The sequence below is a fragment of the Oncorhynchus masou genome, chromosome 12 (assembly GCF_036934945.1).
Source record: "Oncorhynchus masou masou isolate Uvic2021 chromosome 12, UVic_Omas_1.1, whole genome shotgun sequence".
In the NCBI taxonomy this organism is placed as follows: Eukaryota; Metazoa; Chordata; class Actinopteri; order Salmoniformes; family Salmonidae; genus Oncorhynchus; species Oncorhynchus masou.
The window spans coordinates 76,835,984-76,859,551 of record NC_088223.1 but is presented as its reverse complement, the minus strand read 5'-3'; the positions used below and the strand labels follow the sequence as shown (position 1 = coordinate 76,859,551).

Sequence of the window (23,568 nt, the reverse complement as noted above, 5' to 3'; positions counted from 1 at the left end):
TAAAGATATTTGCAAAAAAAAAGTTTTAGCTTTGTCATTATGGGGTGTGTGTAGATTAATGAGGGGGTAAAAAGTATTTAATCAATTTTAGTATAAGGCTGTAACGTAACAAAATGTAGAACAAGTCAAGGGGTCTGAATCTTTCCCAAATGCACATTCCAGGAGCAATGCAGCAATTCTGAATTTATTTAATCTACACAACAAAAAAAGTACACAGCTATGATCTAATAGATTGGCACCCTTGCACTTTACAATGGAGTGAAATGGAGCAGAATGTTCTGTTTTCAAAACGTATTGAACAGCTTTGTACCCTGTAAGCACATGCAACTTACCACAGGTGAAAAATCACACCTTAAACAAGAATCTCCTTCCTTCAACCAAATTAATTGGAATTCTGAATTCTTTTGTCCACGCCATTTTGACTTTGTAGTGAACAATCTTAATTTCAGATTTTTTTTTTGATCCTGCGCAGTTCTTAAATACATGGGTGAACAAAAAGTTTAAATGTCAACTTATTGAAGAAATCAAAGTGAATTGTGCAAGGGTGCCAATATATTACAACACAACTGTACTTAGCAATGTGTTGAAGACAAACATATTTCAAACATGACTCTTTCCACCTATATGACTCAACAGTTTAGAACTTTCAAATGATACCACAGTACACCATGTCTACCTGTAAACAAATCACTTGCATTTGAGAGAAATAGGGTAAAAAGTGCCAAGACACTTTCAATAAAATGTAAAAAGATCTCACATTTATATGCCTTGTATGCATAGACTGGTATCAAGCATCACAACAACCCATTTATATTAGAATAAACCTCACCTATAGATTATGTGCTGTATATTGCAATTATATTTTCGCAAACAAAAATCCTGAAAAACATTGATTTAGTTCATTAGGACCATGTTTATATTCCATTGACAAATATCCAGTGATAATAGTCAACTAGTGGTCAGCCATCAATGCTTTACATTGGAGTCACCCAGTGAACACTCGTAAGACGCATCTCCATCCAATGGCCTAGCCCCTCAAAAAGGGCTTCCGGTGTCCCGGAGGGCCTCTTGGGCCCCCTTTAGGGTCTCCCTCTTCACACACTTCCAGTAATTTGTGATGCCACGCTGGGGCTGCACCTGGGGAAATACAGACATCACATAATAAACGTTAAAGGTAAAATATGCAAATATCGCTCTGCTACAATTCTAATAGTTTGCCAACAAAACAAGCAGTCATTGTTTAGATAGTACAATGAATTATCTAAAATAACTGAAGTATCTTTTCCATAACCAAAAATATTGCATTTTCCGCTGTTTGAAGCTAGTATACAAAACCGAAAGTAAAACTACATTTAATGGGTAGCATAGAAATAGTACACATAAAACAGACCTACCGCTTCTTAGACTTGCTTTCAATGAGAATGACATGTCTGAATTTGGTCGGGTCGCCCAAAAAGTTACATATTGCAGCTTTAATAAACTTCCCAGAGTGGCTGCATGACCTGATCACCAGGGCCCTATCCTATCAGATACGATTAAAAGCATAAAAATAGAACGGGAGCCCCCATTCAAGACGGATTTGTCCGTTCTATTCATTCTATTTCTATGCATTTAATCCTATCCGATAGGCAAAATACAGATAACTTTTGACAAACTGAGCCCAGGACTAAACAACTTTACTGCACGTGTTATTTTTTTTACACAATGTCTGCTGCTCCCTCCTTCCCCTTTTTTAATTCTCACTTACCTCCGGGATGAACATACAAAAAAAATGGGCGACATGATCAACATCCAAATAGTGATTTAATATTCCTTTCTCAGGTGGGGAGTAACAAGCAGCTATTAACTCCCCACCCCCCCTGTAATTTAGGGTAGGCCTCCGATATGACAGCATATCTAGGATGATTACATCATTGCACAAAGCTTTTTAGTCTGTACTGGGCCCAAATAGATTACATCAATTGATGGGGGAGTTAACAGACAGCATAAAACCACACCCATGCGTTCTAAAATAATACATGCAGGAAATATTCAAAAGCACAGGTGAAATAAATTTAAAATATATTATTTTAGTTCAGAAATGTGAGGCAGATTGTAAACCATGTTGCTGATAAGACTGGGGTTTTCATAAAGGTGAGTAGCCTAAAGTGAGGAACGTGAAGGGATGGGGAGGGAGCAGCAGCTGCATCAGGTTTTTCTGAATGTTTTTTTTTGCGTAAAGTAACATTGCAAATCGATCAGGTCATACAGCCTCAGCCTAAACTTGATTTGTATAGCACAATTCATACAGAGACCGCAACTCACATCACAATGATTGTTAACGTCAATTGGAGACTTGCATGAAAGTTAGAGTTAAGTGTGGATCTCAAGACCAAATAACGCCATAAAGGACTGCTTCAACTGATATATAAATGCCCCCTGTACCTTCAAGCCGCGCAGTACTCTGTCTTCCATCACTCCGATAAACTCCTTGTGGCTCAGACAGTTATCGCCGTCCAGGTCAAAGATCTTGAACACAGTGTCCAGCACGTTCTCAGAGAGGTCGTGCCCTGTGGCAATCTTCACAGCTCGCCTAAATTGGACTGCAGAGAATGCAAGGGAAATAAACTATCAGGATAATGTACTTGGCTAACAGGGCAATCAGCAGTTGCTACATCTATTATTGGACAAAAAAATAATAATTATGATACGTATCCATGGAAGAATATAACTTAGAAATGTCTCATGAACTGAGTTCAACTGTCGTACCCCAACAGAACCCAAAATAAGCTTGTTTTACGCCAATGTTTGTAATCAAAGTAAATGTAAATAAACACTATATAGCCTCAAAACATGGCTAAAATGTTGATATCATGGATGGTCAGTCCTTCTGGATATACATTTGAGTGGTTACATTTCTCGAGCACATTTCCTCAGCTTTTCACCAAAACAGGGGCAGGGAGTGCCCTTTGTTACTGTTTCAACTGCTGAATGCTGCTTTAAAGTGATTTGACTGTGTAGAATCAGAATATTTCAGACAAAATGTCCTTCCTACAAAAAACTATGAGAGATAAGAAAATTACCCATTCCGATAGGTCGGTTGGCTTCACTTATCATTTTCACAGAGAAGGCAAAGTCCTCCAGGTTGTTGGTGAAGAGGCAGAACGCTTTGAACTCGTCAAATGTGATGCTCTAGAAGAGAAGAGGGACAAATGTCCAAGTCGTACATTGATCAGTCACCTTTTGAGAGTCCCCCAAAATGTGCTATATTTCACTTCTTAGACCTGAAGGTACATTGACATTACTGCATATTATCCCTATCCGAATGTTTTGAAATTTCATCCTTCAATAAAAAGTGACCCCCATATCTGAATTTGTTGAATTGGGGAAAACATTTGGGTAGTAATTGGCAACCTCAATATCACCTATTACAACCCTTACTGATCTGTGATGATCTCAAGGAAATGAGGAAAGGAGGGTGGATTACATTCCTTTTTACCTGGCCCGCAGGGATCCTCTTCCTCATGTTCTCCCAGTAGGCCTCGTTGGCTTCCTCGTTGGTGTAGTGCAGCAGCCACTCGGCAAAGTCCTCCCGCCGCATGGTGTCCATACCTTTGGAGAACTGCAGGAACTCCATCTCCTGCACCTCCGCCTGCAGGTCCTCCATGAACCTAGAGGAGAAATCCAGAGTAAAGACACTGACACAGGTCGGTTCTGGGCCTGTATTCAAAAAGTGTCTAATAGTAGGAGTGCTGATCTAGGATCAGGTTCCCCCTGTCTATGTGACCATATTCATTATGATCTGACAGGCAACAATTATCCTAGATCAATACTCCTACTCTGAAGTCTATCATTAGTGTCTATATGAAGTATCAAAAACATGATTTTACTAGGATTATGTATACCTACAAGAAAAAGGTTGGGAGTAGCTATATCATTTAACACCAATGATACTACATTGTAACCCACATATATTTTACCTGCAAAATCCCTTGTACTGAAGCTTGTTTTCACCATTCCTGCCAAAGAAGAAGGCCTGCAGTGTAGTGTTCACATCATCCCCCTCTGCGACTGGTTTCTGTTTAGATGACATCAAGTTTCAACACTTCCTGCCTTTGTTATTACTGCAAGCCCCATCACGCTTGAAATACGAGTAAACAATCATTTTCCGTATACAACGGTTTACAATATCATATAATGACAGTTGGCCAGGCTTAGTGCTTTCAATAGGCATTTCCCCAAAGGCCATTCAATGTCATCTATAGAGAGTATTTTAAAAAGTGTTTCCAAAAGTCACATGAGAATTCCGCCTTAAAAATAAAAGTTCAGTGTTGACTTACCATGTCTGTGGCACCTTCCTTAGGCACTGTCTCTTTTCTTTTCCCAATTATTTTCTTGAGCTTCATCATAAAACAAAGCAGCAACAATGATTCTTTGCATTATAATAATGCAGATAAAACAGAAGATTAAGCTAAAAACATTTACTACTTGTGAGAGCATTTCTTAGCGAGCTTACATGTTCTCAGAATGCGGGAAACTACTAATTCAGTTAAATTCACTAATAACACATACATACCTCATACTCATCTGAATAATCCAAGAAATGTCAGCAATAACAGAACATTTCATTAGTCAAAAGGTTATCAACTACCCACAATGCCTCACTCTAATATTAAAACTGGAAACAGTATGAAACAGCAAACAGTGAGTGTTTGAGATCGACTACAAAGCAGTTGGACCACACAGAATCACTAATCTACAAATCACTTTGAAGCCCAATTACTAATTATTATGTGATCAAGATTAGTGATCCTTTGCCTTGCTTTGCTCACACGGAACCCCTCAAACACACTGAATTATTATCCATGCTGCTCCGCTCTACTTTGTCAGGTGTGGAACTCATCTTCTAAACCAAACAATAATCTAATTGGAGGTGCATAACACCTTTTAGACGTGCAGTGGGTTTTAGGAACACAACAGTGGTCTAACTCTAACCCTTGTGGTTCCCAGTGTTGCCAATTTTCACAACAGCCTAAATTAGGGAATCAACTTTTCACTGGTTTTGTACAAAATTGTATAGTCACGGGCATTTTTGTAGCCATGTATGCATACTGTCTTGTGCTAAAGCCAACTAACAGATACAGTATGTTTACAAGCTAGTTTCTGTGCCTTGTAAAATGTGATACTTCAGACTGAGAATGAATAGGCCAATGTTTTGACAGAAGGAACCAATTGAGGTGGGAGAAACTAGTTCAGAGGAACAAACATGTGGCACAGACTTAAGGTACTGGCCATATAGTACCTCTGCATTAGCATCAAGTGTTCATAGTACTCATTCATTGTAGGAGTGTGTATGTCAAAACCTCCAATTAGGTAATGTCCATGTAAGGGGCAGCAATATTTTTCAGTGTGGATACTTTATACAGTGGGGCAAAAAAGTATTTAGTCAGCCACCAATTGTGCAAGTTCTCCCCTTTAAAAAAGATGAGAGAGGCCTGTAATTTTCATCATAGGTACACTTCAACTATGACAGACAAAATGAAAAAAAAAAATCCAGAAAATCACATTGTGGGATTTTTAATGAATTTATTTCCAAATTATGATGGAAAATAAGTATTTGGTCACCTACAAACAAGCAAGATTTCTGGCTCTCACAGACCTGTAACTTCTTCTTTAAGAGGCTCTTCTGTCCTCCACTCGTTACCTGTATTAATGACACCTGTTTGAACTTGTTGTTATCAGTATAAAAGACACCTGTCCACAGCCTCAAACAGCCACACTCCAAACTCCACTATGGTCAAGACTAAAGAGCTGTCAAAGGACACCAGAAACAAAATTGTAGACCTGCACCAGGCTGGGAAGACTGAATCTGCAATAAGTAAGCAGTTTGGTTTGAAGAAAACAACTGTGGGAGAAATTATTAGGAAATGGAAGACATACAAGACCACTGATAATCTCCCTCGATCTGGGGCTCCACGCAAGATCTCACCCCGTGGGGTCAAAATGATCACAAGAACGGTGAGCAAAAATCCCAGAACCACACCGGGGACCTAGTGAATGACCCGCAGAGAGCTGTGACCAAAGTAACAAAGCCTACCATCAGTAACACACTACGCCACCAGGGACTCAAATCCTGCAGTGCCAGACGTGTCCCCCTGCTTAAGCCAGTACATGTCCAGGCCCGTCTGAAGTTTGCTAGAGAGCATGTGGATGATCCAGAAGAAGATTGGGAGAATGTCATATGGTCAGATGAAACCAAAATATAACTTTTTGGTAAAAACTCAACACATCGTGTTTGGAAGACAAAGAATGCTGAGTTGCATCCAAAGAACACCATACATACTGTGAAGCATGGGGGTGGAGAAATCATGCTTTGGGGCTGTTTTTCTGCAAAGGGACCAGGACGACTGATCCGTGTAAAGGAAAGAATGAATGGGGCCATGTATCGTGAGATTTTGGGTGAAAACCTCCTTCCATCAGCAAGGGCATTGAAGATGAAACGTGGCTGGGTCTTTCAGCATGACAATGATCCCAAACACACCGCCCGGGCAACGAAGGAGTGGCTTCGTAAGAAGCATTTCAAGGTCCTGGAGTGGCCTAGCCAGTCTCCAGATCTCAACCCCATAGAAAATCTTTGGAGGGAGTTGAAAGTCCGTGTTGCCCAGCAACAGCCCCAAAACATCACTGCTCTAGAGGAAATCTGCATGGAGGAATGGGCCAAAATACCAGCAAGTGTGTGTGAAAACCTTGTGAAGACTTACAGAAAATCTTTGACCTCTGTCATTGCCAACAAAGGATATATAACAAAGTATTGAGATAATCTTTTGTTATTGACCAAATACTTATTTTCCACCATAATTTGCAAATAAATTCATTACAAATCCTACAATGTGATTTTCTGGATTTTTTCTTCTTATTTTGTCTGTCATAGTTCAAGTGTACCTATGATGAAAATTACAGGCCTCTCCCATATTTTTAAGTAGGAGAACTTGCACAAATGGTGGCTGACTAAATACTTTTTCCCCCCACTGTATAGATATACAATACATGACACTGAATACAGAATACAATTCCATCAATTCCTTGAGAAGCATAAAATAAAACATTTAAAAGGGGCAATCTGCGATTGCTACATCCATTTTTAAAATGTAAAATTAATGATAAGCTTATATATAATATAAGCTTGAGTTACTCCATTGTTTATAAACAATGCAATTGTAAAATAACACTATAGCTTAAAAACATAGTTAAAACTCTCATGGATGGTTAGTCCTTGCATCCATAGTCCTGTCTATGAAAGTGAGAGTGGTTACATTTCTCTAGTCCCACCCCAAAGCCGTTTACCTAAAACTGTGGAGTGGTACCCGGTTGCTGTTGTTTGAACTGCAGATTGGCCCTTTAAGGAACATTTTATAATATAGATTATAAAACATACCTTGAGAAACTCCTTTCTGTCCACATGCTCATTGCCATCAATATCAAGCATTTTGAAAGCTATATGAAATCCTGTGTGTGGCTCTGAAATAACAATGCATTTTCTGTTAGAAATTAACGTCACTAGGTGCTGCTTGGACAGAACAAAGCAGCGACAAGATGAGCGGTTAGTTTTCGATTGCTGTCCACGCCACAAGGTTAACAGCAGGGTCTCCTGAAATAATGATTCAAGCACAACATTGTTGGTGACTGGGCAACATTTTGAATGAGGAAGCTAAGTCGCCAAAACACTACCACATGGGCAGTGTGTTCAGTAAGTACGAAAACAGCAATAAAAAACTGTCAATGGAAAATGTGTGTTCTATTGGACCGTTTGAAGACATCCTTTTTTGTTTTGTGCCAACTGAACACCACCCAGGTTCAGTCAATGTGTTACAGTAAAAGGCTACACAATGTACGATCCTAAACAGGATAGATACCATAATCTAACGTACAATGTCAATAAATTAAGTTAATGTGCAGACAACTGCAGGTCCTGAGAATATCATGGGCAACGGACACTCGGCAATCCATAAGGAGCCAGCTCCTGTACAAAAATATTGCGACAATTATGGTTGTGCTGGTCCGCCAAGGCAAGGTTGTGCCGTGTGTGAAGAAAAGTATATGAGAGCTTACTAATGTGGCACTGCCTGGTCACGTCTTTAAACTACAGCTGCACTAAACCAGGGTCCTGTTCATTTGGCAAAACTCAACAGAAGAAAGTGTTCCAAAACAGAGTGAAACAAGGTGGTACTATATGTACTTGTGTAACAGTTTTGCTTCAGTCCCTCTCCTTGCCCCAATCTGGGCTCGAATCAGGGACCCTCTGAACACATCGACAACTGTCACCCATATGTTGTCTCCACTATATGTACTGAAATGCACCTGATAGATGCACACACACTACATGTTAATGCATGTAAATTATGAAGGAATGGAGTAAAAACAAACAAAATAGAACTATTGTAAAATACTGTGTCCATAATATGTATAAGCTGGAAGTAGAGGGCTAAGCGTTGTTGTTCACTAGCTCACTCCAATCAGGAGAGGTAGGGTTAGAAAGTAAGAAAGAAAAAAGATAAGTACCAGTCAAAAGTTTGGACACACCTACTCAGTCAAGGGTTTTCTATATTTTGAAGGAGATCCCACATATGCTGAGCACTGCTTTTCCTTCACTCTGTTGTCCAACTCATCCCAAACCATCTCAAATTGATTTGAGGTCGGGTGATTGTGGAATCCAGGTCATCTGATGCAGCACAAATAGCCCTTACACAGCCTGGAGGTGTGTTGGGTCATTGCCCTATTGAAAAACAAATGATCATCCCACTAAGCACAAACCAGATGGGATGGAGTATTGCTGCAGAATGCTGTGGTAGCCATGCTGGTTAAGTGTACCTTGAATTCTAAATAAATCACAGTGTCATCAGCAAAGCCTCGACACACCTCCACGCTTCATGGGGGGAAGCACAAATGCGGAAATCATCCATTCACCTACTCTTCGTCTCACAAAGACATGGAGGTTGGAAACAAAAATCTCAAATTTGGACTCCATTGGTCAAATGTCCATTGCTCGTGTTTCTTTACCCAAACAAGTCTTCTTCTTATTGGTGTCCTTTAGTGGTTTCTTTGTAGCAAATGAACCATGAAGGCCTGATTCCTCTGAACAGTTGATGTTGAGATGTGCATGTTACTTAAACGCTGTGAAGCATTTACTTGGGCTGCAATTCGAGGTGCAGTTAATTAGTTAACTTATCCTCTGCAGCAGAGGTACCTCTGGGTCTTCCTTTCCTGTGGTGGTCATGAGAGCCAGTTTCATTATAGGGCTTGGTAGTTTTTGCGACTGCACTTGAAGAAACTTTCAAAGTTTTTGAAATTTTCCAGATTGACAGACCTTCATGCCTTAAAGTAACGGACTGTCGTTTATCTTTGCTTATTTGTGTTTCTTGCCATAATATGGACTTGGTCTTTTACCAAATAGGGATGTCTTCTGTATTCCACCCCTACCTTGTCACAATACAACTGATTGGCTCAAACGCATTATGAAAGAAATTCCACAAATTAACTTTTAACATGGCACACCTGTTAATTATAATGCATTCCAGGTGAATACCTCATGAAGCTGGTTGAGAGAATGCCAAGAGTGTGTAAAGCTGTCATCAAAGCAAAGGGTGGCTACTTTGAAGAATCTCAAAAAATATATAACACTTTTTTGGTTACTGTATGATTCCAGGTGTTTCATAGTTTTGATGTCTTCACTATTATTCTAAAATGATCTCTCTCAAGAAAAGCAAAAAGAATTTGTCAATTAAAATAACATCAAATTGATCAGAAATACAGTGCAGACATTGTCAACTAGTCTAAAGGCCAGTTTTATTGCTTCTTTAAATCAGAACAGTTTTCAGCTGTGCTAACATAATAGCAAAAGCCTTTTCTAATGATCAATTAGCCTTTTAAAATGATAGACTTGGATTAGCTAACACAACGTGCCATTGGAATACAGGAGTGATGGTTGCTGATAAATGGGCCTCTGTACGCCTTTGTAGATATTCCATAAAAAATATATATATATCTGCCGTTTCCAGCTACAATATTAATTTACAGCATTAACAAAGTCTACACTGTAATTCTGATCAATTTGATGTTATTTTAAATTGACAAAAAAAATGGCTTTCAAACAAAAACAAGGACATGGACTCATAATCCACACAACCCAGATGAAGTGAAATGTGTTGTGTAAGAATTAGAGGATGCCGGTTGCAAATGCATGTCATTGAAAGGGAGGGCTGTTTCCACTGTATGTCATTCTGGGTCTATAACTTACTGGTCAGAATAGTCAACAGGAACAGGTACTCTGTGTAGGATATCAGACCTGCAAGACAAAACATGCCTTCTCCATCACACAAACATTTCAGTGAGTGTTCATTTATCCTGTTTAGATTGACACTCCCACATAGTGATCAAATACATATATCCTGCCTGAAGTATAACTATCCCGCATCTTTTTACATTGATGAAGCACATAGCACCAGTGAGGCTGTTTGACCATGGCATAAAAACGTACCATCGTCGCCGAAGTGTCTGAACAGACTGTTACCTGCCTGGACCCGTGAGGCAGCATCCAGCATCTTATCCACCTCCTGCAAGTAACATATATTATACAAGGAGAAACAACCAATAGTATTCTATTGCTGTAAAGCTCATGTTGATGGCATTGCACGATAGGACTAAAATCCAAAACCCGTTCTGACAATGAGTTAACCTGATCACAACACTCACCTTTTTGGTTAGAGCTTTCTTTGGTAATTTACCTATAATGGCAGATGAAAGGAAAATTATGTAAAGTGCAGTTCTTGCCTGTAACAAAATTGAATACAGAGGGAGCTTATGTAGCCATATACCAATCAATTCAATTCATTACATCATGAAGTATTCCCTTTTCTACCAGCTAGGCCATTTTACAACATGGACACTATCATTTGATACAACTGTACTTACGGTCAACATTCTCCAACATGATTGAGAAGAGGAAATCCCTTGGTGTCATGTAGAGTTCCTTATTGTACGTCATGGAAGCAAACTGGTTGAAGCACATCCGTCTGGCAGAATGCTGGAACACTGGAAGCAACTATAATATGGAAAGAAGCATTAGCACTAAAAGAAAGACAAGGTCTAAAATACAAGGGCAGTGCAAAGCTGAAAATTGGATAAGGTAATGACTATAGAACAATTGTCAGTACTCCTGACCAACTATTGTGGCACATTGCATGAATGTCTGTTATTTATCTAACAGCAACTAGTTAATACATTTCACTTGCTTCAGCTATCAATTTATCAAGGCTACTGATTGCACAATTTCCCCATAGATAGAAAACATAGGAAATAAACACTGGCTGGCTAGCTAGCTGAGACCAAAGAGATAAGAGAAACTTTTTCTGACTGAAGCACACATCTTCTGACAGTGACACAGTGCCCTCCTGTGGACTGAAGCTGAACTGTACTACAACCTTTAACCTTGTTAAAAATGAGCAATTCAGTGGTAGAACTGACTAAATGAAATGAATCAGGGGTCTTATAACCCATTCTCTACTTGGCTCATGTCTGTTAGCCTATTGTCTGTTATCCCTTTATAGGGTATGTAACTTTCAGCTAAGTCCCCAATGTCTTAAGAGGTGTCGCAATTTTATTTTTCTACCCCAAAAGTAGTGGGAAGGAATGGTGGGGTGTGTTGGGGATAGTGATATATATATATATATATATAAGCAATAAGTCCTGGGGGGGTGGTATAGGACCAATCTACTACAGCTAAGGGCTGTGGTATATTGGCGATATATCAATAGTAGCCTTATTGCTATTATAAACTGGTTACCAACTTAACTAGAGCAGTAAAAATACTTGTGGTATACGGTCTGATATACCATGGCTGTCATTCTGGGCTCGAATGCTGATTGGGGCTAGTTCGCTAGCTAGCTTGTCGTTCAGTAGCATTTTTGGCAGATTGCTCACGTTTGAGGTGAAGGGAGTACAGGGCTTAGCATATCTCTCGAGGAGGCTAAAACGAGATTGTCTTGGAAAAGTTGAATATTTTCAAAAGGAGTCGGGTAATTGGTTAAGGGAGGAGGATTGGAGGAAAAAAAGAGAGGAGGTTGAAAAGACTGAGGGAGGCAGAGTATGGGTTTGAATCTGTTGAAGCTAACAATAACAAGGGAGAGGGTATGTAGAGGACGATTGGTGTCAAGTTCATACAGAGTAAGCCAGATGCCATTTTTGAGTTCTGGAGGTGAAATGGAAGGGGTAGAAGGTGATGTGAGGAGCTCGGAGCCAGAGCCTTGCATTGCCGGACATGGTTGTGATAAAGATACGTTTGGTCCAGAGGGAGTGTGATTTTTGAATAGGGTGGAACCAGGCCTTTTGGCTGATCCATGGATGGTTTCAGGTTGGGTGGAAAAGATGGTGGGTGCTGTTGAGTCGGTGAAGGTAACCCGAAGCAGACTTGTGATGTTTGTGTTTTTTCCGATCAGAGGGAGCAGGCACTCCATGCGGCAACTTGAGGAAAGACCAGTATCTTGCTTTGCACTTAGGTACAGGGCACCATTGAAGGGAGTGTTTTCTGGGGTAGCATTAAGTGTGGAGGTCACTCAGCAAGGAAGATGCCACTGCTCCAAAACCGCCATAAAAAAGCCAGACTACAGTTTGCAACTGCACATGGGAACAAAGATGGTACTTTTTGGAGAAATGTCCTCTGCTCTGATGAAACAAAAATAGAACTGTTTGACCATAATGACCATTGTTATGGTAGGAGGAAAACGGGGGACGCTTGCAAGGCGAAGAACACCATCCCAACCGTGAAGCACGGGGGTGGCAGCATCATGTTGTGGGGATGCTTTGCTGCAGGAGGGACTGGTGCATTTCACAAAATAGATTACATCATGAGGATGGAAAATTATGTGGATATATTGAAGCAACATCTCAAGACATCAGTCAGGAAGTTAAAGCTTGATCGTAAATGGGTCTTCTAAATGGACAATGACCCCAAGCATACTTCCAAAGTTGTGGCAAAATGGTTTAAGGACAACAAAGTCAAGGTATTGGAGTGGCCATCACAAAGCCCTGACCTCAATCCTATAGAAAATGTGGGGGCAGAACTGAAAAAGAGCGTGGGAGCTTGGAGGCCGATAAACCTGACTCAGGTACACCAGCTTTGTCAGGAGGAATGGGACAAAATTCACCCATCCTATTGTGGGAAGCTTGTGGAAGGCTACCCAAAACATTTGACCCAAGTTAAACAACTTAAAGGCAATGCTACCAAATACTAATTGAGTTTATGTAAACTTCTGACCCACTGGGAATGTGATGAAAGAAATAAAAGCTGAAATAAATAACTCTATTATTCATTTCACATTCTTAGAATAAAGTGGTGATCCTAACTGACATAAAACAGGAATTTTTACTAGGATTAAATGTCAGTTATAAAAAAGTTATATTTTGGTTTCATCTGACCATATGACATTCTCCCAATCTTCTTCTGGAACATACAAATGCTCTCTAGCAAACTTCAGACGGGCCTGGACATGTACTGGCTTAAGCAGGGGGACACGTCTGGCACTGCAAGATTTTAGTCCCTGGCGGCGTAGTGTATTACTGATGGTAGGCTTTGTTACTTTGGTCCCAGCTCTCTGCAGGTCATTCAATAGGTCCCCCGGTGTAGTTCTGGGATTTTTGCTCACCGTTCTTGTGATCATTTTGACCCCACGGGGTGAGATCTTGCGTGGAGCCCCAGATCGAGGGAGATTATCAGTGGTCTTGTATGTCTTCCATTTCCGAATAATTGCTCCCACAGTTGATTTCTTCAAACCAAGTTGCTTAGCTATTGCAGATTCAGTCTTCCCAGCCTGGTGCAGGTCTACAATTTTGTTTCTGGTGTCCTTTGACAGCTCTTTGGTCTTGGCCATAGTGGAGTTTGGAGTGTGACTGTTTGAGGTTGTGGACAGGTGTCTTTTATACTGATAACAAGTTCAAACAGGTGCCATTAATGCAGGTAACGAGTGGAGGACAGAGGAGCCTCTTAAAGAAGAAGTTACAGGTCTGTGAGAGCCAGAAATCTTGCTTGTTTGTAGGTGACCAAATACTTATTTTCCACCATAATTTGCAAATAAATTCACAAAATCCTACAATGTGAGTTTTTGGATTTCTTTCCTCATTTTGTCTGTCATAGTTGAAGTGTACCTATGATGAAAATTACAGGCCTCACATATTTTTAAGTGGGAGAACTTGCACAATTGGTGGCTGACTAAATACTTTTTTGTCCCACTGTATACTATATTTCCGTTGGTGGTGGTAATTCAACATATTGGATGCCAACCGCCGGTAAACTCCACCGAATAAGTAGTTGTAGTCTCTAGCTACCTACCATATTTGTATGCAGCCTTAAATAGGCTACTTGCAGGGTTGGGTAGGTTACTCTAAATGTAATCCATTACAGTTACCTGTCCAAAATTGTAATCAGTAATGTAACTTTTGGATTACCCAAACTCAGTAACGTAATCTGATTCAATTCCATTACTTTTAGATTACTTTCCCCTTAAGAGGAATTCGAAGAAGACAAAAATGTTACCAATTGAATTACATCTATTGCAGGATAAATCAATGTTAATGTTTACACTAAATAGCTCTGACAAGTGCTATTTACATGTGCATTGTGCATGTGCAATAGAAGGAACTGAGCAACTGTTATAACTAGGGGGTGATACCAGAACAGTAGGAATCTATACATCGACGGAGGGAGGACTCCAAGAAGCGCCAAGAGGCGGGGACCCGCCTGAGCGCCTGCAATAGGCTGGGCAAGTCTAAACCACGCCCAGCCTCTACTGTGATAGTTCAAACCCGTCTGGTGGCCTATGTCCATCACAGTATAAGAACAACTGTTTACATACATCCTGTCAGTTCTCTGTTCTGCCCTGCATGGTATTACAGAGAGCCGTATATACGAAAGTTGCATTTGCCATTTATTACTTAGCTAATAAAAAATACATAGTATAAAATCGGTGACTCATTGTTATATTTATCCTGATGCCAGATTCGAATTTACGCAACCCTAACAATTTGGTGACCCCGACGTGATCTGGTAAAGGACATCACTGGACACTGGTGTGCCAGCCGATTGGCCAGTACTGTCGTCGGACGGTGTGTCTCACAAATCCTGACCGGTCAACTAAAAGAGGTAAGCAGACACCTGTTGTGAAAAACTAAAGTTCTGTACATTGGAGTTATCCAAATTTAGTTTTGTGAGACACCTGTTTGATGTAAGTTACTAAATTTAAACTATTATGATGTGTGAGATTGGAAAATAGTTGAGAAAGTAATATCTCCATTGGAAACTGCAATTTTATTATTGATCAACAATACTTAATGATGCATTGTGTATGGGATGTACTAGTATGCCTGGCTGGTAGGTGGTAACAGAGGACACTTACTACATGTATGAATGGTGCGTAACGGGTGACCACCAAAGCGTGACTGGATAGTCTGGGACTACATGTATGATTCATTCTAGTTGATTATAAAAGTGTGACTGGATAGTCTGGGACTACATGTATGAGTGGTGGGTAACTGAGTGGTGGGTAACGAGTGACCACCATAGTGTGAATGGATAGTCTGGGACTACATGTATGAGTGGTGGGTAACGAGTTACCACCCAAGTGCGAATGGAAAGCCATATGATGCGAATGTGATGTACTAGGCAGGGCCAAGTGTGAATGACGGATAATTAAATTGACTAAATGGACTTGAGACCGATTTAGCCCTATGGAGAGGGTCTCTCTAAGGTCCTAACAAAGCATAGGTGTGTGTGAAGTACATCGGGTAGTAAAGTCGGCGCACTGACTACCAAGTTTGAGTGAGACATTAAGTTGTTCTAGAAACGTGATCCGGTCAACACATTAGTCATATGGAGTGATTGTATTTTTTATTTTGTACATTTGGTATTGAAGTAAAGGTGATAATCCGGGGGACACTAGACTACTTAATACCCTAGGGGACCCACAGTGCATAATTGAGTTCTTACTTTAGACCTAATTGGGGGCCGATTTAGCCATATGGAAAGGGTACCACTTGGGTTTGAGAAAAGGCATAGGTTGTTGACGGTATTGTAGTGTACATAAAATGTCGTTGGAAATAGAAAAGGTGTTGAAAACGCTGAAGTCCACTCTAGAAGTGAATGGAGGTGAAGAGAGTGGGGAGTGGAAGAGACGGGGGGAGAAGCTGTGCAGAGAATGGATAGAAGGTGGGGCCATTGCGTCTCCCACTGGTCGGTTTACTGGGGTAAAATGAAGATCTGTGTGTGTATGGTGTAAATTGAAGCTTACTGGCGTGAATGAAGATTTGTGAGACTCAATCGTGTGCATGAAATACGCTTGATATTCAGTCGGGGGCTAATATCGGTATGAATGAGGTCGGGGACCAAGCGAGTGTGGTACATTAGGTATTACAGTTGGAGCTGGTACCGGGGAGAATGTTTAAAAAGTCGCAGACTTGCAAATGAGACGTTTGCACAGAGTTATATCATTGAATATTGAGGGGGTGTGCATGACTATTGGAAAAAGTGTTAAACTCTATTAATGTAAAATTCTGTGTGTATGAGGTTTGAACTATACTGATATTGTAGAATGACATAATCAACATCTGAACATACTTACGTTAAACATTAATTGAGCCACTGAGTAATAGATAAGATATACACTAGGTACGGGAGACGGGGTGTAGGGTGTGGTCGACGTAAGACGGGAGGGGTGTTCTAACCAAGTGCTGAGAAATAAGGTAGATTTATTTTGTTCTTTTAATTAATTTACACAAGTACTTCCCGGTTATTGATTTGTTTGATTGTTCAGATAACACAATTGAAATTAAACAGGAGGTTAAGGTATACTAACATTAGAATCTGTTTTCATTATGGGGAACAATGAAAGGCCCGCAGAGTGGATTGCAGGCTGAGTTTATTTTATGTTAAAGGGACAGTGTACGTTTATCACAGTTGTGTGTGTCTAATGGCAAGGTATTTAAGAAGTATTTTGGGGAGACAATTTGGAGAAACACGAATGTAAGACATGAAACATCGAGACTAATTATTTGAGTTTGAGGGGATTATCATAATTATTAGGTTTTGTTTTTGTAGTAAACGTTTTGGGTTTAAGGGGATTTCCATGTTCCCAGAGACAAGATATCTTAAAGGGGTACACTCACATATGAAAAAAATAGAAGTTTTTATTTTCTGAGTCTTAATTAAATAGGTGAAATCTTTTAATAATGGAATGTTGTTTAATATAGTAAGAAACACTTCTTTGGAGGGGTGGTATGACTTATGACCTCCATTGTAACTTTCCTTTGTGGTCTGATCAGCCTCATTGGAAAGCCATTTGGATGGAGAATCTAGGGTCATTTGTAATACTGATATTAAGGTAATTTCATACAAAAAAGGCAGTGAAATTTACATTATAGTGTCATTATATTTTCTCTGATGAATGTGGTGTGAAAATTAGCTAGGATAAGTTTTAATTATGGTAGACTCATGTTAAGTATTTGGGACATATTTTGAGCCAACAGGGCAGGGAAGAAATTGAGATATTTGTGTTTGGTTTTAACATCTGTGTACAGGAGTGCCAGTGTACCTGTGTAATGGGGGAGGGTGTCCGTATGGGGATTACATGATAACCAACTTGGGACAGTTCTGGGATTGGAGAAGAGGGTATCCTTATAGCATAGGGGATCCCGCAAAGGTGGATAGGTTTTCCAAGATATGGGGGAAACCTGGGAGCACTGTTGAACTCTGTAAAGGTGATGAAATCCTACTAACCATCAAAACTATTAAGCTCTCTGATGCAGGCACTTACACCCTCGGACTACAAAGGACCGGGACAGACACGATGGGTGTGTTTTCTATTAAGGTGCTGCCAAAACCACAGAGGTCCCAGACAAACCAGAGCCAGACACACTCCTCTACCACCCCTGGACCAAACCTGCCACCTACCACCTACCACCACTGTGTTAAATCCCATTCAGGTAATTAACGTTAGAGACTATTCAGCTATTGATCAATTAGGCACTGAGACTGGTTTTGATGGTAGGGACAATTTGTGGCTGTCTTATATGAGGTATACAGCGAAGACCCTGAAAAGAAAGGACTGCATTATGTGGTCATGCTAGACCTGTTCTGGCTACACACCCATTTGCTATAGGAGAAGGAGAGGGGTGGTTGTGTATTCTGAGAGGTTTTTACCAGGTTCAGCCCAATTCAACTGTCTGTTCCCCTTTGAGCCTTGTGTTACCTACACTACCTCCTCATCGGGCCCCTTGGGGTGTTAAGGCATATGAGGGCATCTACAGTTGCATCACGGGTACAGGTAATGGCATAGACTATGGGAGATTGCCTGAAGCTGATTGCAGTAGTAACATACCATTAATGCCACTTGGCCGGTTGCAGGCCTAAACCAAACTAGTGGTCTGGCTGATGTGTGGTGGATCTGTGGACCGAAAAGAGTGCTGAGACCCATTCTTAGAGGAGACTGGCAAGGTATGTGTGCTCTGACCAGTTTGATAATTCCACTGACCATTGTTGATATATATCCCATTTAGCAGACGCTTTTGTCCAAAGCGACTTACAAGTCGGCTGGGGCCACTACTTTTACATATGGGTGGTCCCAGCGGGAATCGAACCCACGACGCTTGGCGTTGCAAGCGCCATGCTCTACCGACTGAGCCACACAGGACCCCTTGATGTTACTGCTGAACAGCTGTTGGGTTCTGTATCCAGGGGGCCTGAAAACATTACATCCTCTGGGAGACATTGACGTAGTGCTACATGGACGGATGATGTAGTTGACATACACGCTAACCTGTTGGGGGTGCCAGTGGGGGTTCCTCATGAGTTTCAGGCCTTGGGTAGGAATGATGGACTCTGGCACTTACTACCTATTATAGGTCCAGCCATAGTGGATGCAAGACAGACTGCATGGATTAATTATATCTACTATAATCAACAGCGTTTGGTGAATTACTCCCGTTATGCACTCACTGGTATGTCTGAACAGCTTGAGGCCACATCTAAGGTTGCCAGACAGAATAGACTTGCTTTGGATATGCTTCTTGCCAGTCAGGGGGGTGTCTGCAAGATGTTCGGTGAACAAAGTTGCACGTATATTCCTAATGACACCAGTCCAGATGGTAGTATATCTAAGGCCCTTAGTGGGCTTGATGCACTATCTGCTGAGATGAGGACCATGGCGGGGGTGGAGGAGTCTGGACTGTTCTCTTGGTTGGGAGCCTGGTTTGGTAAGTACACTAGTATGGTGGTTACTGGATTTCTGACCCTAATTCTTTATTTTTATTATTGATGTGTTGTGCTGCTTGCATCATACCGTGTTTTAAGAAGTCTGTTACAGATGTGGTGAAGGCTTCAGGCATGATGCCTTTGCTTGATGCTCCAGTTGGAGATCCTGACACTGAATCAAGCTTTCAGGGAGGATGGGACTGACTGAGGATGACCCATGGTATGCTGTGGGTGAGGTAGTAGAATAAATATTACACCACCACAGTTCCTTGTTTTACATGTTTGTTTTATGATAAGTTCTTTCCAGTATGTTTGTTCTCCCTGTTGTGAAGGTTTGGATGCCCTGGGTGGCATGGTGCCCACCTGGTGCAGGATAAGAGTAGCTGAGAGGATCAGATGGTTTATAATAATGCTTTGCACTGCTTTACTCTGTTTTCCGTGACCAAAGTTTTAATATACATGTCAATAAACAGCAAAGTCTTATCCTGTTTTTGTCAAAAGGGGGAGACAAAAGCATATCACTTGTTGATTTTTATTTTTTCTTGGTTGATTTTCCTTTTCTGTTTTTCAGTAAAAAAAATAATAATAATAAAGATAATAATAATGTTTTATTAATAATAAACGTTCTATTATTTTCATGAAATGCTATTAACATATTACTATGTTGGGACCGCTGAAATAAAGGATAATGAGTGACACCCTAGCAGGTGTCAAAAGGGGGACTTAAATTTAACACCATTTTTTTTTATTCTGTTTATAAATGAGCTGTTCTCTTTTGACATGAGGGTTTTAAGTTCCTAGGTGGCTGGTAGCCAATCTAGTACATAGTGGGATCAAATGGAGAACATGAAGGTATTTTGAACTTTGTAACTGTTATATGATTCATTGCTGAATTTTTGTTCACACCTTTGGAGGTGTGAAAAAGGGGGATTGTTGGATTCTGTGTTTTACATTATAGCCATTACCATATATATGATTAAATATTATCTGATGTTGGTTGTGTGAGGTATCTGCATTTGTGCACTGGAGCATCATTATGAAATTAAACAACTGCTTGCTACTTGCCTGTTTGTGTGTGACAAGAACTGAGTAACATGTTGTGTCCTGCACTTTTGCAAAACTGTAGATAACAGCCCAGCAGATGCTTTGTCCTTGTGTTTGTATGTAACAATATTGAGCACATGGTGTGACTTGCTGTATTTTACAAAGTTGTGATAGGGAGGGGTGGTCATCACTCGGTTTAACTGAGATGGAAAAAATACTGAACACAATAGCAGGAACTGAGCAACTGTTACAACTAGGGGGTGATACCAGAACAATAGGAATCTATACATCGATGGAGGGAGGACTCCAAGAAACGCCAAGAGGCGGGAACCCGCCTGAGCGCCTGCAATAGGCTGAACAAGTCTAAACCACGCCCAGCCTCTACTGTGATAGGCCAACAGACGGGTTGGAACCATGTCATCACAGTATAAGAACAACAGTTGTTTAGTACATCCTGTCAGTTCTCTGTTCTGCCCTGCGTGGTATTACAGAGAGCCGTATATACGAAAGTTGCATTTGCCATTTATTACTTAGCTAATAAAAAATACATAGTATAAAATCGGTGACTCATTGTTATATTTATCCTGATACCAGATTCGAATTTACGCAACCCTAACAAACTGTAGCCTGCAAAAGCCTTTTCCTGCTATTTTCCCGCGATCCATCAAACCCATTTGGTGTGTCATCATTGTGGCCAGACTCGCTCAGGTGGAACAAATGTAAACATGCTCCGTTTTTCAATGCTTATTTGAATGTCATTTAGTAAACAGAGAAGTGTCAAATATTGTTTTTCTGAAACATCCTTTCAGAATTCAAAAATAATCCTCCAATTAATCTAGTTTTTCAAAACAATAGGTAATCTGATTACAATATATATATATTTAAAGGTAACGGATTACAGTTTTTTAAAATGTAATCCCTTACATGTAACAGAATATATGTAATCCGTTACTCCTCAACCCTGGACTAACGTTACTTGTTTACTTTAGCCCTATATAGGACTCCGCGAATCGTCCTATGTAGGGCTGTTTACTTGTGCACTGTAATATTCAGTTGTGATCATGGTAGACGAGTATAGCGAACAAACACTGATTCACCAGGCACTGACAGGTAACTAACTAGCAAGAAAATGTCACATTGTGGCTGACTAGCTAACTTTAGCTAGCTAACATAGATATAAATCCAGCTAACGTTAGTTACTGCTGCGCCAAATATACGTTACCTTTTCTTCCTCCGCATGAACGGTGAAGGGAAAAAACCTCTTGCTCGGTTCATAGTGATAATATATCAGTCCGCTTCCAACGAGAGTCCCCAAAATGCCAGGTCCCAAGGCACGATGCAGCGCTCTGTACGACCAAGGTCTAGTCAACAAGTTTCTCAAAACTCCAGCAGCCCTTCCCCAGCTAGCCATTTTCCATAAACTGCCACACCCACTGGTCAGGTTCCAACATTCTTAAGAATTTTCTTCTTCGATGAGGTTTAACGGCGTCTGACATCCAATATGTTGCATTACCGCCACCACTGAATTACCGCCACCACCGCCAGACTGAATTACAGCTCCCTTATACCTCGCTTGAAAATAAAAAATATAACAATATAAGCAAATATCCTACCCTTCTAACACCACACTTTTTATACAATAAAAATAATACCACCCTACTCGACTATTTAAATCTATTTAAACTTTCCTCAGGCCAACAACCTGAAAGGATGGGATATCACCACTTAACACACCCTCTAACTCTTCTGATGTCAAGACTCTCACACCCAAATACCTCTCTGCAGCTGCCACCACAACCTCAATTTTCTGCAATTTACGTTCCATCCCTGCAGTACAGTTGATAATCATTGCTATAAATGCTAAAAATCCAATCTTACTGAAACATATATGTACTGGTAGAGATCTACTACTCACACCACTCCTCTCAGGGTCCCTCCCACATGACCCATCTTCCTTTACTTTCTTCACTGCATCAACATATGACAACTTCTGCACTACTCTAACCCTGGAAACCTCAACCTGCCTCTCTCGTACATTTCTGATCCCCAGCCCCATCGACACCCCTACAATTAACACTACTTTCCTCAATGCTACACATTCCTTTATCTCATGGCCTTCTGCACACTTCTCACACCTAGGAACCTCCCTCCTACACACATGCCCATAAGCTTGACACATATAACCATAAAATGTATTCTGCACAAAAGCTTGTACAGGATAACTTATATATCCTAACATCACTTTGTCGAGCAAAGACTCAACATCAACACTCAAAAGAACAGACAATGACCATATTTGACCATGAAGTCCTGATTCACACAGTCTCCTCTGAACAGTTGATGTTTAGATATGTCTGTTACTTGAACTTTGTGAAGCATTTATTTGGGCTGCTATTTCTGAGGCTGGTAACTCTTTTTTTGTTTTGTTTTTTTGTTAGTAGTTACTATCTTGTCTCATCGCTACAACTCCTGTATGGGCTCGGGAGAGACGAAGGTTGAAAGCCATGCATCCTCCGAAACACAACCCAACCAAGCCACACTGCTTCTTAACATAGCACGCATCCAACCCGGAAGCCAGTCGTACCAATGTGTCGGAGGAAACACTGTGCACCTGGTGACCTGGTTAGCGTGCACTTGCGCCCGACCCGCCACAGGAGTCGCTAACGCGCGATGTTGGATGCACGCTATGTTAAGAAGCAGATGTTGGGTTGGATGCGCGCTGTGTTAAGAAGCAGTGCGGCTTGGTTGGGTTGTGTATCGGAGGACGCATGACTTTCGACCTTCGTCTCTCCCGAGCCCATACGGGAGTTGTAGCGATGAGACAGGATAGTAGCTGCTAAAACAATTGGATACCACGAAATTGGGGAGAAAAAGGGGGTTAAAACATAATAAATAAAAGTGTTCATTGTTAATTCAGTACTGTTGTAATTGTAATTTTTACAAATATATATATAAAAATCGGCCTATTAATCGATATTGGCTTTTTTTGGTCCTCCAATAATCGGTATAGGTATCGGCGTTGAAAAATCATAATCGGTCGACCTCAAGTAACTAGATGTCTTCCATTCCTGTGGCGGTCCTCATGAGAGCCAGTTTCATCATAGCGCTTGATGGTTTTTGTGACTGCACTTGAAGAAACTTTCAAAGGTCTTTACATTTGCCGTATTGACTGACCTTCATGTCTTAAAGCAAGGATGGACTGTCATTTCACTTTGCTTATTTGAGCTGTTCTTGCCCTAACATGGACTTGGTCT

The 23,568-nt window shown here is 40.7% G+C and overlaps 1 protein-coding gene across 3 annotated transcripts; it reads right to left on the bottom strand.

Annotated features, from left to right (window-relative positions):
• Positions 1 to 135: 135 nt before the first annotated feature.
• On the bottom strand, positions 136 to 21,767 carry micu2 (mitochondrial calcium uptake 2). Of its 3 annotated transcripts, none has more exons than XM_064981977.1 (12): positions 21,537 to 21,767; positions 10,948 to 11,077; positions 10,729 to 10,760; positions 10,514 to 10,589; positions 10,274 to 10,321; positions 7,415 to 7,497; positions 4,320 to 4,379; positions 3,960 to 4,057; positions 3,467 to 3,650; positions 3,063 to 3,171; positions 2,425 to 2,582; positions 136 to 1,137 (listed from the first exon to the last, which is right to left on the bottom strand). In XM_064981977.1, exons 1-12 carry the CDS (start codon positions 21,723 to 21,725, stop codon positions 1,036 to 1,038), a joined length of 1,269 nt encoding a protein of 422 aa, XP_064838049.1. In that variant the 5' UTR covers positions 21,726 to 21,767; the 3' UTR covers positions 136 to 1,035. The 3 variants fall into 3 exon arrangements, with proteins under 3 accessions (XP_064838049.1, XP_064838050.1, XP_064838051.1); XM_064981978.1 differs by having other exon boundaries at positions 3,479 to 3,650; positions 21,537 to 21,766; XM_064981979.1 differs by lacking the exon at positions 21,537 to 21,767 and adding an exon at positions 19,359 to 19,447.
• Between the last annotated feature and the right edge of the window lie 1,801 nt (positions 21,768 to 23,568).

Coding starts and splice junctions, on each gene's coding strand:
- micu2 (XM_064981977.1), bottom strand. CDS start 21,725: ATGGCTAGCTGGGGAAGGGCTGCTGGAGTTTTGAGAAACTTGTTGACT. Junction 11,078..21,536: donor TTCATGCGGAGGAAGAAAAG/GTAACGTATATT, acceptor TCCATATTATAG/TTGCTTCCAGTGTTCCAGCA. Junction 3,172..3,466: donor CGGGCCAGGTAAAAAGGAAT/GTAATCCACCCT, acceptor CTTCTCTTCTAG/AGCATCACATTTGACGAGTT.